General features: G+C 42.8%; 1 protein-coding gene across 1 annotated transcript in view; it reads left to right on the top strand.

Moving 5' to 3' along the window:
- SRGAP2 (SLIT-ROBO Rho GTPase activating protein 2) overlaps positions 1–16,558 on the top strand; it is a 106,235-nt gene that overhangs the window by 69,285 nt on the left and 20,392 nt on the right. Inside the window, exons 8-14 of the mRNA XM_082494659.1 lie at positions 1,127–1,351; positions 3,048–3,149; positions 4,049–4,246; positions 9,045–9,129; positions 11,909–11,936; positions 13,870–13,900; positions 15,885–15,945. Of these exons, the coding sequence (XP_082350785.1) occupies positions 1,127–1,351; positions 3,048–3,149; positions 4,049–4,246; positions 9,045–9,129; positions 11,909–11,936; positions 13,870–13,900; positions 15,885–15,945 (730 nt within the window). The remainder of the gene's footprint in view (positions 1–1,126; positions 1,352–3,047; positions 3,150–4,048; positions 4,247–9,044; positions 9,130–11,908; positions 11,937–13,869; positions 13,901–15,884; positions 15,946–16,558) is intronic.

A 16,558-nucleotide genomic window follows, 5' to 3' on the forward strand; every position in this document is an offset into this window, starting at 1 on the left:
CGCTTTCCCTCCCCCGCTCCTTCCTCCCCCCCCTCCTTTTTTTTTTTTTTTTTTTTGCGTTTGCACACAATGACAGTGATGAGACCCAAATGATGAGTGAGGAGGAGATTTCATGTGAATTTTGCTTACAGAGCAGCGCAGCAATCAAGCAGATGGTCTCTTTCTTTTTGGATATCCTCCTAGCGTATGTAATCTTGCTTGTAATTCCAAGAAGGTGGGCTCCTTTCTCGCTCCCTCTATTAGATGTCTGAAAAATTGAGGCTGTTTCTGATCAGCTAATGAAAAGGGCCTTTCTCCCTTCTGAAACGTTAAGCCTTGGCTGCGCGGCCGTGGTGGAGATGAAGCTGCTTGATTGTCTTCCAGTGACATCATCCTGGTGTCAGTAATAGCCAGGAAATTCTTGACCACGACCACTTTCTGCTTGAAAGTTTTTGCTCTTCTGTTTCACCCCAGCAATGAAGTCATCCCAACTGAGCGCTGCTTGCTTTTTGGATGACTGTTCTTTATGCCTGTGATGTTCAGGGCACGTTCTTGCTTCCTGAAGTACACCGAATTAAGCAGTTTTCTGTATCTCGGGTGGACTAATTTAGATGCAGATTATCCTTTGTAGATATCCAAATCCTGTGTCTTGTTTCTCCAGGTAGTACTTTAGCGCATTGTTTTCCTCTTACTTTGAATAATTTTATTTAAGGATTTTTGAGTGTTTTCAATGGGAATTGTTGCCTGTGCAAGTAAGGTTAGAATCTGAAGAAATACACTGAACATACCCGCTCCTAGGTTACTTTTTGGTTTTTTAGCAGCATGAAATGAACTCTCTAGTACTCTAGTATTATAACAAAGTGTTATAATAGTTTAAGCTGTATTTGTCTTGGAGAATAACTATAACATGATGTTGAAATTTGTATGGGATTGGAGGTTGAGAATTCTGTTTGGGGCCAACTCTGAGGACCCCTGGTCAAGGTGCCTCTGCCATCAATGAGAGACGCGAGACCGCTCTGGTACCCAGAATGTGATCAGATATCCATGGCTTGTTATCCATTTATATAACTTCTAGCTCTGGAAACATTTTAATTTCCATTACGGAATTTCTTCACTTATTCATATGGAATTGTGTGTCTTTTTCCAGCAGTGTTGTGACCTGGGATACCACGCTAGCCTCAACCGAGCTCTGAGGACATTCTTGTCAGCTGAGTTAAACCTGGAGCAGTCGAAGCACGAGGGTCTGGATGCCATTGAAAACGCCGTTGAGAACCTGGATGCCAACAGTGATAAGCAGCGCCTGATGGAGATGTACAACAATGTCTTCTGTCCGCCCATGAAGTTCGAGTTTCAGCCGCATATGGGTGATATGGTCAGTTTATATTCCTGTGCCGGCGCTAGCTCTGGAAACACTTGCAGCTTCGCCTTTTTACTCCCTCGTCTTTGATAGATAGACCCACTAAAAGGCCACCTGTTTGGCTCTATTTTTGGGAGGTAGAAGAGAGCCTTGGGAAGGGGAGCTGATTTGAAGATTAAGCAGAGCCTCATGGCACGGATGTCTGAATACGGCTGACTCACTTTTTGACTGTCAGAGCTACTGAGGATGAAAATGTTAATTAGGTATAATACTAAATGTAGATAGGAAACACTGTTTTAACTTCTCGTTCAAGCCACCATTAACCTCTGCACCCTGAAACAAACTCTGAAGTGAGAGATTTGAGGGTGTAACAAGATAAGAGACTTAAATACTGTGTTTTTTAGGTATTTGAGTGTGTAAACTTAGACCATAAATGGTTTATAGTGGTGCTTTATACATCTTTGTCGTGAGACACGGCAGTCAGAGGACTTTCATTTTTGGCGATGAAAACCTCTCTATAGGTTTATCAAGATGTGGTTACCCATCTGGGAACTGTTTAAAGTCGCACAAGCTGAAACCGGTTCACAAATCTAAATGGAAACACGTGTACGATGTAATAATTTAGGTCAATTGGTTGGATTTCTAGATTCTCCTCCTGAACACTGAGGAAGAACTGTAAGGATGGTCTCTTGCAGGCAGCTGCTTCTTACAGGCGCTGCTTAAGGCTTCTCTTTGTCTCTTCCCTCTTAAGTGAAACCCTCAGACCGCAAATGACCTTTCTCGGTTTTTCTGTGCTTTGGTAGTATTCTGTAAGATCGTGGGAAGAAAAAGAATTACCTACAGACTGTCATTCAGTTCACAGCTCGCATTTGCCGAATCATTTATCTTGGTTGTTCTCAAGGCCGAATGGGCGTTTGTAAATGTGGGCTGATAGTCTTGTTGCAGTGGTCCTGCATGTACCACATTGAATATATGATGGTATACGTGCATGTGTGTGATTAAACTCCAATTCCAGTTTCTGTCCTTAAACAATAGCCTTATGCAATGAAGTCAATCTGTTCCTTTAAGAAAAAAAAATAAACATGAAACTAAAAGGAAAAGCTGCCTCTTGCTGTGAAATAAGAGTAATTCTTAACAGTGCAGGGAAGGCCACTGTTCTGGCATATTTCACGGGTCCCTAACCTGTTCTTTTTTTTTTTTTTTTTATTTCAAATTTACTGCATTCACGAAATGGTGAATTGTACCTGTTGCTGTAGTGTACAGGTAGTTCGGCTGAGCCAGCTCAGTCACTCTTCCCCCTGCCCCGGGGTGCCCGGATCATATAGTGAACCAAATTCTTCTTCATCTGCTAACAAGCACGCTGGTTTCTCCTGGAGGTTTTAGGGTGTGATTTAGCCTAATATCTGTAATAGAGGACCTTCAGACTTTCAAAACTCATGACAAGCTTACGTCACTGAAAGCAGCTAATTTTTTCTAGTTCTTTGATGTTCACATTCTGTCCCCCGCTCACTTTTCAGCACAGTTGGGAAGTGAACTGCCATTTCATAGAAGGCAGGCTTTTTCCGCTGCTTGAAATCCAGGGCAACAAAGATTTAAAATTAAGCACTTATGAGGATGTTTGTTTATAATAATATAATGAACTATTTGCAGTGGTTTTGATTATGTGGGTTTTTCTCCTAGCCGTCTGAAAACGGTGCTGTTTCTCTTCCAGGAGTCGCAGCTATGTGCCCAACAGCCGGTCCAGAGTGAGTTAGTGCAGAGGTGCCAGCAGCTGCAGTCTAGGTTATCGACGCTTAAGATTGAAAATGAAGAGGTGAGCTAAACAACCAAAATCAACAACCCTTTTATTACTGCCGGTGGGGAGTGGTGACTAGTTAAGAGAAAAAAAAAAAAAAAAAATGTTTTCTGTAATCCTCTTTTATGAAGACTTGTGGTAGAATTCAAGAATAAGGCAGCCGAGGCCGGCAGCATATTAGTGTGTGATTTCACATGAAAACTGGGTGCGTGGAGAGGATCCTTCAAAATACCCACCCGTATCTCTCTTCCCAGCCTTAAGTTGATGGGGCTGGCTGTGTTGCAAGAGTTGTATTTGAATAGCTAATAGAAAAAGGGGAATTTCATGTTTCAAGGTGAAGACAGTGAATTTGCATAACTTAAGGTTAGAGCTAACTTTTGTTTAGTTGGTCATCTAAGATGAGAAGACTAGATCAGTGGCATTTCTTTGGGAACAAAATACCTAATCTGCACCTCTGCATTCAAGCATTTTTAATCCTCAATCTTCCTTAGGCAAAATTTGCAACTCTTTAATACCTAGGAAGTTGATTCTGGCCTTCAGTAAAAGTATACAGTGCCACAAAGTCCTGTTTTTAATATCTAACATTTGTTGCCCGATAGATGTAGTTACAGCAGGTGATTATATGATCTTTGTTCCAGTGCTCTTTGCTTTGAGGTTAAATTCCCTTACATCCCCTCCTCATCCCAGCCTGTGAGATTGTGGTGTTTTCCTATTCCTGGCAGGTTCTGTGTGCCTCCAGCCCTTGGTTTATCTGGACCGTGCTGATAACGAGCAGAACTTCCACCTTAGTTATGGTGCACAGGATGTGAAAGCAGTAATATTTGTTTATTAGCAGAATGCTCCAGGGTGCTTACTGCTGTTTTTTACTTGCAACATGCTATCTTCGTTTTTTAAGTACTCTCGTTCTTGCCGGTCAGGTTAAGAAGACTATGGAAGCTACACTCCAGACAATCCAGGATATAGTCACGATAGAGGACTTCGATGTCTCTGACTGCTTTCAGTACAGCAACTCTATGGAGTCTGTTAAATCCACTGTCTCGGAAACGTTCATGAGCAAACCGAGCATTGCCAAGAGACGGGCCAACCAGCAGGAGACAGAGCAGTTCTATTTCACAGTAAGGAGTTAACTTTCAGCATGAGCACGTATAATGTATTTAGAATTATACTCACAAGAGAATGCAAAAAATGCTATCATCTTACAAAAATCCTTCTGTAATTGGTTTTGGACAAGCAGAGTAAGCGTATTAGGTTTTAAAAACGGGCACTTTGAATTCTTTACAAATATATTGGGATACCTTTGTTGATGCAAACTTAGTCTGTGTATAAATTGTGTAAAATTTGATTTCTTCTGCATCTAAAAAGGAATTGTCTGAGAAATAACTTAATAGCTTGTAAATATCAATTTTCAGAAATAACACAAACTAAAAGAATGTTTAGCTCTTTCATTTCTTGTTATTACCATCTTACAACCTCAGCTCACATAAGCTTTTAATTGTGTCGATGCATTTTTACAGGATGCTAAGAGCTTTTTATATTGAATTTCATACCAGACTATATGTTTTTTTCTTAATTAGATTTATGTTAAACTGTTGAATTCACTCCCATTTTAAAAACCTTTCAAAATAGCATATGAAAAGCAGAGCTCTTACCCTGGTTACTTTGTCATTCCTTTGGGCATCTTTTGCTATACTTACTGCCCTTTGCATTCCTCTTCCAAGAATGGTGTCGCTGATTAAAAGTCTGAGGTTTCTATGCAAATTACACTAGCTGGCAGGATGGTTTCTGTCAGGCCTTGACTTAGAAAAATTAAAAAGCCTTCGTAGAAGGTGAAACTGCCTATTGAGAAAAGTGAATGGAGAAACTGATCCAATTAAGAAGGGATTGCCCACCCTGCCCAGGGTTATGAAACTAGAAAAATGATTTTTTAATTGAACTCTAAGCATTCCCTCTCTAGAGAGGGACTATCGTAAGTTCAAATAGGAGACTGAACCCAGGACTTTATTGGGATGTAGTATTATTCCGTGCCGTCATGTTAGCATCCTGCTGCAGAGCAGGGGGGTCCCAGCAGGGCAGCGGAGCCGTCTCGGTAAGCAGAGGCGCAACGTCCTGCACGACGCGGGTAAAATAACTACCAATGGAACGAAGCTGTTGCATGGAGGCACTCTTTGACCAGCCTAATCAGATGCTTGATTGATCTGCTATTGACTACACTTATAATTATCCTTTATAAGCATTTCAAGCTTTCAATCTATAAGGAGGCGTTTTTTCAGTGTATAAGAAAATGCCCCGATGAGCGTTAATGAGACCGAGGGCAGAGCTGTGTGGCAGTATGGGCGAGGCGTTCTTTGTGTAGGGGGAAGAAACAGTGTAGTGCAGAACAGAGATTTAGATCCCCACGTACCTTATGATGTGCTAAATGCTGAGGGATATGAACTGAAAGAAAAATACTAACTTGAAAGAATATTCCATATTACTATATAACTCAAATTAGAAATTCCACATACTGCATTGCTAGCTAGGCAGAGCTCTTAGGTAAATATAGCGATGCCACCATGGGAATTTAATTGAAGGAGTACTGACTGTAGTATCTCTACACTGATATAAGCTGTGTTTCCACTAGAGGCGTATCACTGCACGCTGGTGCTGAGATGGCTCTGTTGTTAGGGCTTTGAAAGGAGATTTGTATTCAGAATAGAAGCTTAAACTTCCCCGTGTCGGTGAAAAGCATAGGAGTGGTGATTGACTTAGCACAGAGCTAATGCAGGTCGCCAAAGCGAGGAAGCAGCAGTGACTTCAGGGAGTCAAAATCCGGGGATGTGTCCCGGGCGCCTGGCAGGTGGGTACCACTGCTGCCATGGCTACACTCCTGCTTCCTCAGCCGGCAGCATCCGAGCTGGCCTGAGGATGCCTGTCAGTGCCGAGATCGTACTGCTAATTGTAATGCAGCTGGCACTCCGCCCTACCTGAGGAGCAAGAAGGGGAATGAATGATTTGATTCTTTTTACCTCTAAACCAGGGGATAATTTTGGTTCTTAGTTGAAATGTTATTTTTTCCTCTGGAAAGATTAAAACGCAGTACAAAGCTCATTCTGTGAAGTGCTTTAAAAATTAATGTAAATTTATTATTAGCAAACCCTTAAGACATGGGTAAGTATTATATAAAAATTCCCCCGCTAATCAGTCCTGTAGAAATGTCGTGCTGGTTGTGTCAATGCGCCACTGTTCCCACGTTCCGGCGCTCGCAGCGGCGCAGGGGAGCGGGATCTGATTCACCCGCTCCTTCAATCGAGTGCCTTGTTTGAAGTCGTTCTTGGGGGGTGGAGGGAGGGAGGAAAACTGCTGAGCTTTCCAGATCGGAGACAGTTAAGGATGTGGGACAGTGACAGAAACTGTTTTTCTTTATAGCCTCAAAAGCATAAAAATCTCCTTTCCCACAAGGGAGACAGGTATGGTCTGGTTTGCATTGCACTTCATTGTCTGCGCCACCTGACAACTGCTGCTTGCTGGAAAAATACTGCAGTGAGTTTGGGCTTGGAGAGGGTGTCAACAGTGCACGGTTTTGAGGAGATGGTGGGTGCAAAACGCTCGCTGCCTGTAGCTAACAACAGATCTTCACCTCTCAATTTTTACAGTGTGGAAATAAAGTGACCCGGGGACGTTTCTGTTGCTTTGTGTCTCATTGTTCTTCCTCTGACTCCAGCTGTGCTCTGCTGGAAATGGAATCCTTAGGAGTTCTCCCATAGTCTGATTTTTATTTTTTTTTTTTTTTTACTGTTTTTATTAAGCCAGAAATCAAATGCGAGTGGATCTTTATAATGCAAAGGCCTGAAGCCTTATTTTGAAATTACTTATTTTTTCATAAGTGTACTGGTACCAGGCAGGGTACAGAATGTTAGGCAAGAGGAAATAGAAAGAACGCAAGAAATCCTACACTCAATAGGAACCTTCTCTTTTTCTCCTTTAAAACAATCCCTGGTACCCGCCTGCGGGCAGGCGATGTTCTCAACGTGACCGTGGCAAACGCCTCAAAGCCAGAGGATCTGCGAGTGCCGGCACTGTGCCCCTGTGCTGCCCCGCGCCGAACCACAGCCACCAGTATCATAGAACCGCAGAATGGTTTGGGTTGGAAGGGACCATGAAGGTCATCCAGTGCCACCCCCTGCCCTGGGAAGGGACGCCTCCCACCAGCCCCGGTTGCTCCCAGCCCCGACCAACCCGGCCTTGAGCGCTCAGTAGGCTGAGCTTGAGTTTGTATATCTGCGTCAAAGGGAAGGTGAACTCTCTTCCACATCAAGTTGATCTGCTGATCTTTAAGCTTCTGTTTGAGCTATTTGGAGCTGAGCCTTCGAGCCCTTCTGTCTCTTTGCCTGATCGTGACTGTGAGACGGGGAGCTCAGCACCTCCCAGAACCAGATTTATCCTCAAAACCCCACTTTAAATTCCCTGAGTGTTTTTGCAGCTTATACTCTTCATGTTTTCTTCTGTCAAAATTTGATGCAAAAAATTTAACTGATTGAGCAAAATCCATAGTTGGGGCTTGGCGAACAGATTCTACAGGGAAATTCCAAAAAATACGGTTAAGTTTGTTTTTTTTTTACACAGTGATTGTGCTTCCTGTTTTCTTCTAAAACAACAACAAAAAAGTTGAAGTATTAGTATAGGAAGCGCTGAGACTCTCCAAAGGGACTTAATTCTTGTGAAATTTTTCTTCCAATGTTGTCAACCAGAGAGACATAAACCACAGACTCCTGGCGGGTAATTAAAGCCCCAGCTCAGCCCTTTCTCTGTGGGGTCGGTACTCACCGCTGCTGGAGAGCCCACGGTGGACACTTCCTCAGCTCCTGGAAGGTCTCCCCCGGCCCTCAGTGCTACCTGTGGATGTGTATTTATTGCTTCTTGGTTCTTTACATCCTGCATGGAGGCTGCCGTTGCTATGACCTGCACAGGACAAGCAGGGTCCAGGCACTCTCTTAGCTAAAAGACTGTTTTTTCACCTTAAGGAGTTGTAGCTGAATTCAGCAATACTAGACCAGAACTGGGAGGAAGTGGACAGAATGGGAACATTTCATTATTAAATGAGAATCCTTTCTTTGTGTTCATTTCGCTAGCTGAATTTTTAAAATATCTCATGATTCTAAAGAATGGCCTGTGATATTTGAAGAGTTATGTGCTATTTATGTATTTTCGAGTGTAAACACATCCTAATTATAACGTGGACTGCTATGGTACAGCAGAGTATTTTATGCACTGCAGCACGGTGAGGATAAATAATGCTGTTCTAAACTGCTAAGGAAGAGATGAAAGGGCTGTAAAAAAACTAGCGTTTGCAGAGCTGTGAAAAATCTGAAAGAAGTGGGAAAAATGACTGCATGATTGTATAATATTTCGCCGAGAGAACAATTCTGAACTTAAATAATACCTTTATTTGTTTTGTCCCGTGGCCCCCCCCCCCCGCCCCCCGCAACCCTGTGTATCATCCAGCGTGGAGGCAGACACACTATTTGACAAGTAAAGTGGGGTGAGAGAGGTTAAGTGAGAGAATAAGCACAGTAGCAGCCTTTTAGTTTGTTAAAACAGATTGCTCATTCAGTTGCCTGTGACGCGCGAGGGAAGCGCATCTCCATTTCACCCTGTCTGGAGAGGAGATGCATGACAGCTTCTCAGATGTCTTAAAAGATGCCAAACATTCAGCTGATTCCACAGCGAAACAATAGAAATTGCACTGCAGATACATAGGGGCCGAGCTTCAGGTTTGCCTAGATATATAAAGCAGGAGGACTTAGTTCGTCCTTTGCTCCGTAAATTTCAGTGTAATTCTGTACTTCAGCATTCTGGTCAGAACGCAGTAACCTAAAGATGCAATCAAAGAAATAATTTGTCCACTCATAATCTTGTTTTTCCCCACCTTCACAGAAAATGAAGGAGTATCTGGAAGGCAGGAACCTGATAACAAAGCTCCAAGCCAAACACGACCTTCTTCAGAAGACCCTGGGAGAAAGTGAGTGTGGGACCTGCTCATCACTGCTGTTAGCCGGGCTGCTGCACTTATTGAATTAGTCAGCTGACTGGGTGCCACGGTCTGGGATTACTGATGCAAAGTGGACGTATTCATGCTTTATGAATTTATTTTTCCGATCTGCGTGATGGAGAAGCCAAATGACCTACATGGCTGCTTGATTAATGGTGAACGGAAAATGCTTAATGAATCACTAATGTGCATCGCGTATTTGTTAAAGTGAAGCATATGCCCACTCGTTCATCCTGTCCTCTGCCCGTACACCCACGCTTTGCTTCTCAATAATCTGCATTGGGGTGAACCTCCTGATTTACAGTTTAGTGATTAGTTGAGAAGTATTGCCTTGTTAGGCTGGTCAGAAGTTTCATTTGCGTGGTAGTTCAGCTACTTCTCACCTCTGTGGGTTCAATCCAGACCACGCTAATGTATGTGAGCACGGGCTTTTATTAGGAGAATAACAAACAAATTTCAGAGCGTGTAAAATATGTTGCCTATCTAGAGGGCATTAGTCAGGGGGCAGCAGCCAGAGCTGAATATGCGTTTGCTCTTCGTGGCAGAACAAAGCAAGATTTCTTTCCCTTCATGGTATGGGCAAATCCTGTTGGCCAAACAGGCTTAAACTATGCATCCAAGTTTCCATAGAAACCTGTCTGCCTCCTATTTGCAGAGGAGAAGGTTTTAACAGTCTAAATGTCAGGTCAAAAAATTGCTCAACTCGTTCCTGGGTTCGTATGCTGGAGCAGAGCTTGTGTTTTGATATGTAACTTAACTGGACTCCCCGCAGTTTATGGTGTGCAAATCTTCTGAATGAAAACTTAAACAGCATGTGGTCTTTGAAGTGCTTCGCTTTCAGTTTAAAAATGCACTATAAAACTAAAATACTTATTGCTACAGTAATTAAGAGTTTCATGTTTATCAGACCCAAATCACTAGAAGGTAAGGAAAGGACGTTGTCATTGTTTTGTGCTTTATTGTTTAAAGTTGCTCATCTCCTCCGCTGTCCTGTAGAAAGGGTGGATGAAGCCAAAGATGTGTGTCCTTAGGGTATTTTTCTTCTGCCTCTAAATATCTCCGAATGACACCCGTGCTGCCCCTGTGACTAATCGCATTCCTGGATCATAGCTGACCTCTGCATACCGAGACCTATTTCCTCTGAACCTGCCTGCCCCTTGAACCCAGCTCAAGCTGGGGGGGGAAGAAGAGGAAATTAAATGCGATTTCTGTATTGCTATGTAGATTTAAAGGCTGCTTCTGTCTCCTTGCGATTGCTTTGCAAACCAGGGCTTTCTTAGTCACTCTGTGAAGGGACCCAGTGTGTGTCAGGGTGAGCTCCAGCAGCTTTGAAAAAAAAAATTCACTTTTGTCATCTGTGAGATCAAAAGGAGCTGAGAAAGGGAGGTACATCTCGTCTCCGAAACCACATTAGCAGGTTAATGGTACAAACTGGGGGCCGTGCCTAGACTTATCCATAAAATGTCACTTAATTGGGAAATGGGCAAATAAAATTCCTTTCACAAGTCTCCGGAGCACAGTTAGAAGCTTTACTGAAAAATGTGCGTACAGCTGCGTGTCTTCAGTCCCTGGAAAATTCATGGATTTGTTACAATTTTTATTCTTCTTTGCCCCATCCTCAGGTGACATTTATTAGTCCTCTTGCAAATTACCTTAATCTAAAGATGACAAGTTCCAGTAATAAAAAAAAAGCAGCCGGTCTTCCTATCTACAAGTAATTATGTCCCTGCCTACTGTACACATTTGTCACCCTAATGTAGGAGGAGCCCCTTGATGTTGCCACAGCCATGTAATTTATATATATGAATATTCTATGATGAAAATGGGACAGATGGCTGGAAATTCAGCTTCAGAATAACATTTTCATGTAAATTATGCACTGTTTTGGCTTTACATGGGGAGAGGAAAGTGGCTATCGAGATGTGTTCAACTAATTGTCAGCCATCAGCAATTAGACATTTCCCTCGTTCGTGCTTCCATCTCCCCAGGAGCAGGAAGACAACTGTAGGGAAGGTGGATCTTCAGCTGCTGTAAATCAGTATGGTTTCACTGATGATGATCTATACCAGCAAAAGATCTGGCCTATACAATTCCCAAAGGCACATACTGGTTCTCTGTCTCTCTTACTCCTTGTTGTGCTGTTTCAAAACGATGCCTGCGTTAGCAGCAGTCGTTAGCGGGGCTGCTTCCTTGCAAACTCAGTGCAAGTTAATGGAATGTTTTTATAAATATGTTTGTGGAAAACATCATTAAACGTCTGTCTCCCAAAATAGCTTAATGCCAGCACGTTCGGGCTGTGGGCTAACAAATCTGTGAATGTTTTCAATCTTACTAAGTGGCTTTATAAAGTATAATCTCTCGCCCCACCAATTCCCCTGGGAAGGGGGAGGGAGGGAGGGAGAGGTTGACAAGCCCAGTTTTTTGGCAGCAGAAGTCCACAATTAGAATGCACAGGGAACTAATTTTCAAAAACAATACGTTCCAAAGAAAGAGTCCTCGGGCAGCCTGAGCTGTTTGCTGGGTTTCCCGGTCAGCTGCAGCGGAGCGGTGCTGGGGAGGGATGGGCTTCGGTGGGTTCCCCCGCAGCGCTCCCGGGGGAGGCAGCCCCTGTCCCGCGCCCCACCGCTGCCCCCTCCCTCTCCCAAGGGCTTTACTCCTCCGTCTCCTTCCAAAACTGGCTTCGCAAAGCCGTTGAAAGTATTTTCCCATTCCTCTCTCCTAATGCTGTATTTTTTTGTCTTCTTAACAGGTCAGCGGACCGACTGCTCCCTTGCCAGGTAGGTGCGGCTCAGGGGATCATTTTTTAAGGAAACTCTGATGCAAATTGGTCACTGCCATTCTAGATCAGTTACCAGCCCCAGGGTATGTATCTATTAGAAAAAGATACTCATTTAGGTATTATATTAGCAAATTCCTGCTAGTTAATATGTCTTTAAATGCCATGGCTATTACCTACATCAGGGCAAGGCAGCGGCACAGCTTATGCCGATGTGTAGTAACCTCTGGTCCGCTGAGTTATGAATATTTCCTCTGATGCGGTGCCTGTGAAAACACCTCTCCTTGCTTCTTGCTGCCCTGTGCTGCCGCTGCAGTTGTGACCGTACACCTGCTGGCAGCGCTGCCTGTTGCAACAGCTTGGGAAGCCGGTTGGGGTTAAAAACAACCAAAGGTGAAAAAGCAAAAAGGCTACATGGAGGTCTTGCACTGTTTCTTGCCCCCTTGCGTCCAATCCAGATCAGGAAGGGGACGGGCAGTTGTGAGAAACTGTTTAATTTGACACTGTCACCCAGAGAAGTATTCTTCAAACTAAGATTTTTATAAACACATTCATATTTCTGTGCGGGAGATGGGCCCGTGGTTTTACAGGGTTTATCCACGTGGCTGCTGTAACCTAAACTGGAAAACTCTTCATCCCATTGACTCTCTCTGCTGTGCCGTGGAACTGGATTGCAGCACTGTAGAGGTCGTGGAGAATAAACTTTTCATTTCTAATTAGGACCAGTCACAGAACCATAACTAAGCTTCTCCTGATGGGATTTTTATAAAACATAACAAATCTCCATCTCCAAATTGATGGATTCCGAGGGCTCCGCTGGGCAGGAGGAGCTGGAGTAGGGGCTGTGCATCATCCTGCCGTGTTAACAAAAGGAAGGTGATTACTACCGATCTGGAGTCATTACTACTTTTCACATTCCTTACAGCAAAGCAAAGCTGACAGGTCCTAATTAGAGCCTGACATCTGTAATAATAAAATATTATTCATCATGAAACAATTTTAAATATCAAAGAATCATTACTGCTAATAGTTTAAAATAGACCTTATTGTCTGTGACAGCCCATGGAATCTGATTTTTTTTCATTCGATGTTTTTGATTTCTGTAAAAGGAATTTCCCCCAAATTAACACATTGTACGGTCTTTTTAAAAATCACAGTTCTAATCGCCTTATTTATAATTCAGCAGCCATCTGCCCTAGCGGGGAATTGGCTTGAACGATACATTAGGGCCTCTCCACTATTATCTCTCATGCTTCATTTTTACAAGAAACTATAGGAATTTGAAACCCCAGTAATAAATTTTGAGGGGAAAAACCTTGGCAAAGCAAGACTTTTTCCTGTTTTTCTACAATTAATGTCTACCAGCATAAATAAATGAGACCATCACAGTTTATACTGAAAAGGCTCAGCCTGGCTAGTGTGTGCTGGCGTTTGAGGGGGGTGTGTGTGTGTGTTATTTATTTATTTGAAGTCTTATCAGAAATATATAACAAAGACTCCACAATGGCCGCTGGTAACAGCACAGTAGGAACCAGCACGCTCCCACCCGCTTCCCCCCTCTGAGAGGGGCTCTGTCGGAGAACAGCTATGTGTAATTTATAACAAACTTCATCTTGAACAAGGAGCCCTATATAACAGCTTTCCATACGATTGGAATTAAAATGTCAAGGGGAACCTTTTGTCAAAGCGGTGGACTCCCTTGCGTCAATTCCAGGGGTTTAGTGATTTAAAGTCACTTAAAAATCTTTCTGACTTCCGTAAATTGAATGAGACTAAGTCATTATGATTGACTTGTATATCTGGCTCCGTCCCTTCTCTAAAATACGCGTGGTTTGGAATACCAAACAAAGGAGAAGGATGACAGTAGAGGATTATCTTGACTTTTCTGTTCTGTTTTTCCCTCCTGCACCAATGGGCGGTTCTGATCTCCGCAGCGGCAGGCGCAGCTCCACCGTAAGGAAGCAGGTAATAGCCATGTCCTTAAGGAACAGAAGAGGGAAAGGTGTGTGGTTGTGTAGAGGAGGGTAGATGGAAAACGGGGAAGTGTTTTTATTCTTCCCTCCCTCTCTTATGTGGACCTTCTCAGTCTTGTTCAAGCGGAACTGGTGTCTGCTCTTTCAGTAACTGGAATCAATATAACATGGGTCCACAGCCTGGATTCACTTTCTTTGACAAAGCTTAAAAATAATTTTACTCTGTGTTTTGATAGACCTGGAACTAAAAATGCCAACCAGCCCTGAGCTGTCGGAACAGTCGTGGCTTATGGGTTTCACGCTGTTGTTTCTTCTTCCCCTTTATTTACACTGGTATCCCACCACAGTGCTCTTAAACCAGTAACAGCTCGCGCGCTGTGCCTTCTTGTAATAAGGACTTACAACAGCGATGCTTTGTCTTCCGGGCTGTGGTGGATAATCTGTTACGTTTTAGTACCTGATGAGGTAAAATGTGTTTCTTGGAGATAGGGAAAACCCAAAATATTTCTTGTTGATACTGTAAAGACAAAATCTGGCTTGGAATTTCATTTCACACCGTCTGTCTTGGGGTGCTGCTCTCTATTTTTTGGGATCTCTTTATACTGGAAATTAAGTAGGAGAGCAAGTTGTGGTTTTGGTGTGCAGAGTCAAACCTTTCTCATTTTCTGAGCATAATCATTGTTCCTTATTTATACTCTAAAAACGGTCCTTTCCTATGCTGAAAGTGAAGTATGTATGTGTCCTGATTGCCATTTTCACAAATAGTTTTTGAGGTGTCTCAGAAGCCTATTCTGACTCAAGTAGAACCGACTGAAGTCCCTGATTTGGAAACCTAAATTAAAAATTAATCTGTTTGCAAACACTGAAGCCACAGCTCGCAGTAACCTACATGAAATCACTTGCATGTGGGTTTAGTGGCCTTTTTTGAATCGGACCTGAACATAACTATTCTGAGAGTTTTCATCTCTGCCGGGGACCCAGAATATGCGCTTCTTTGAGTTCCTACTGTCGAACTCAAAAATAAGTAGGGGGGTTGTAATGCTGTTTGATTATTAATAAAGCATGTCCTCAGGGACCAGCTGAGCCGCAGAATGGCTTCTGAAGTATTCTTAATTGGTTGGTGTTGTTCTGTACAGCATATAGAAAACTAGTTCTAACTGGCTATGGCTAATTAGTAGAGAAATTATTGTCACTATGTGACCAAGTTCTATGACATTTCAATAAAATAAAACAACATTAAACATAAACAAGTTAGGAAAACAGTTGAACTGGGGTTTTCTATATGTATTTTTGAGTAGACTGTCATCTTTTTGAACTGATAGAAATGTGATGCTCTAGCATCCGAACAAGTGAGCAATTTGATACAGATCAGAGGCATTGCTGCCCAAAACTACTGTAGAAGAGGCTGTACATAAACAGGGCCTTGGCAGTTCTAATCGCATGGTAATTTTAATCACTGGCATCTGACATTAAGCCAACAGCAGCACCTCTGTTGCTTAGCTGCTGTTGCCCAAAACGGGAGGAATAACTGCAGACATTGCAGAAATTCAGTTGTCTGAAAAGTAATCTATGATGCTGTGAAGCAGAGACTAGGGAAGCGTAAAGGCTTATTTCTGTACTGAAAGTCTCGATGAATGTTGTTTAAGCTGGGAACTGGCAATCCAGGAGGTTTCACTGTGTTTGGACTGAAGGCAGTGTTTTCCCCGAGCAGGCACGCGTATGGCACACCTCGCGACCATAGGATACCGACGAGCTATTTTAAATGTTTGTGTGAAAATAGGAGTGTGATGCAATCCTGAAATTGCGCATATTTGAGGTGTTTGGTAATCAGTCCAGAAACTAAACACACCTGGAACTGCATGGAAGCAGAATATGGCAGATGAGAGGATAAATTTTCTTTCCATTCTCCCCCCCCTCCCCTTTAGCATCACTCTGCATTCTGATGGCTTTTCTTGTTCAATTCTCTCTTTGTGCAGGATTCCTCACAAGCCATTCCCCTGGTGGTGGAGAGCTGCATACGATTCATTAGCAGACATGGTGAGTTTCTGGACAAAAGGTTTCCTGTGATATTTCTATAGAATGAACAGTGCTATAGAGGCCTTCTGAGAAACGCTCAGAGTAGCTCAGGACACAGTGCTTGTGCAGAGGAATCCTGGAGACTGCAATATGAAGAAACTATTGCTGACTCTTTGGCCGTGGTGTTGGCATCGTGTGTGTGATCGCTTTTCCAAATGGTTATTGCAAATAACTGACCTTGCAAATGTTGTTCCTCTAACAATATCCCTTTGTTTCTTGTAAAATAAGGTTCCCATCCTTAGATATCACTCATGCCTTACCTCCGCTCACCTTTCTTTGAGCGCTGAGATGTGGCCTTCACCAACAATCGTTATCCTCTTCTTAGAGGAGGAGGAACACGCTAAATATTTGAATGTAGGAGGTCAAGTAGTGAATTAATTGCTTACTTATTGCTGCAATGAGATGATTTATACCTGTTTCGAAGGTTAACTTCACAGCCTTGAATGCTGTAAAGGATTTGATAGGTTTATTGTAATTTGTTTTCATTTTTAATCGATATCATTTGTTAGTAGCATGTGAAACAGCTGTTAATTAACATATGTAGAAAGAGGTTGAATTTATCTTCATTAACCAA

Source organism: Vanellus vanellus, assembly GCF_965231255.1.
Source record: "Vanellus vanellus genome assembly, chromosome: 23".
Taxonomy (NCBI): domain Eukaryota; kingdom Metazoa; phylum Chordata; class Aves; order Charadriiformes; family Charadriidae; genus Vanellus; species Vanellus vanellus.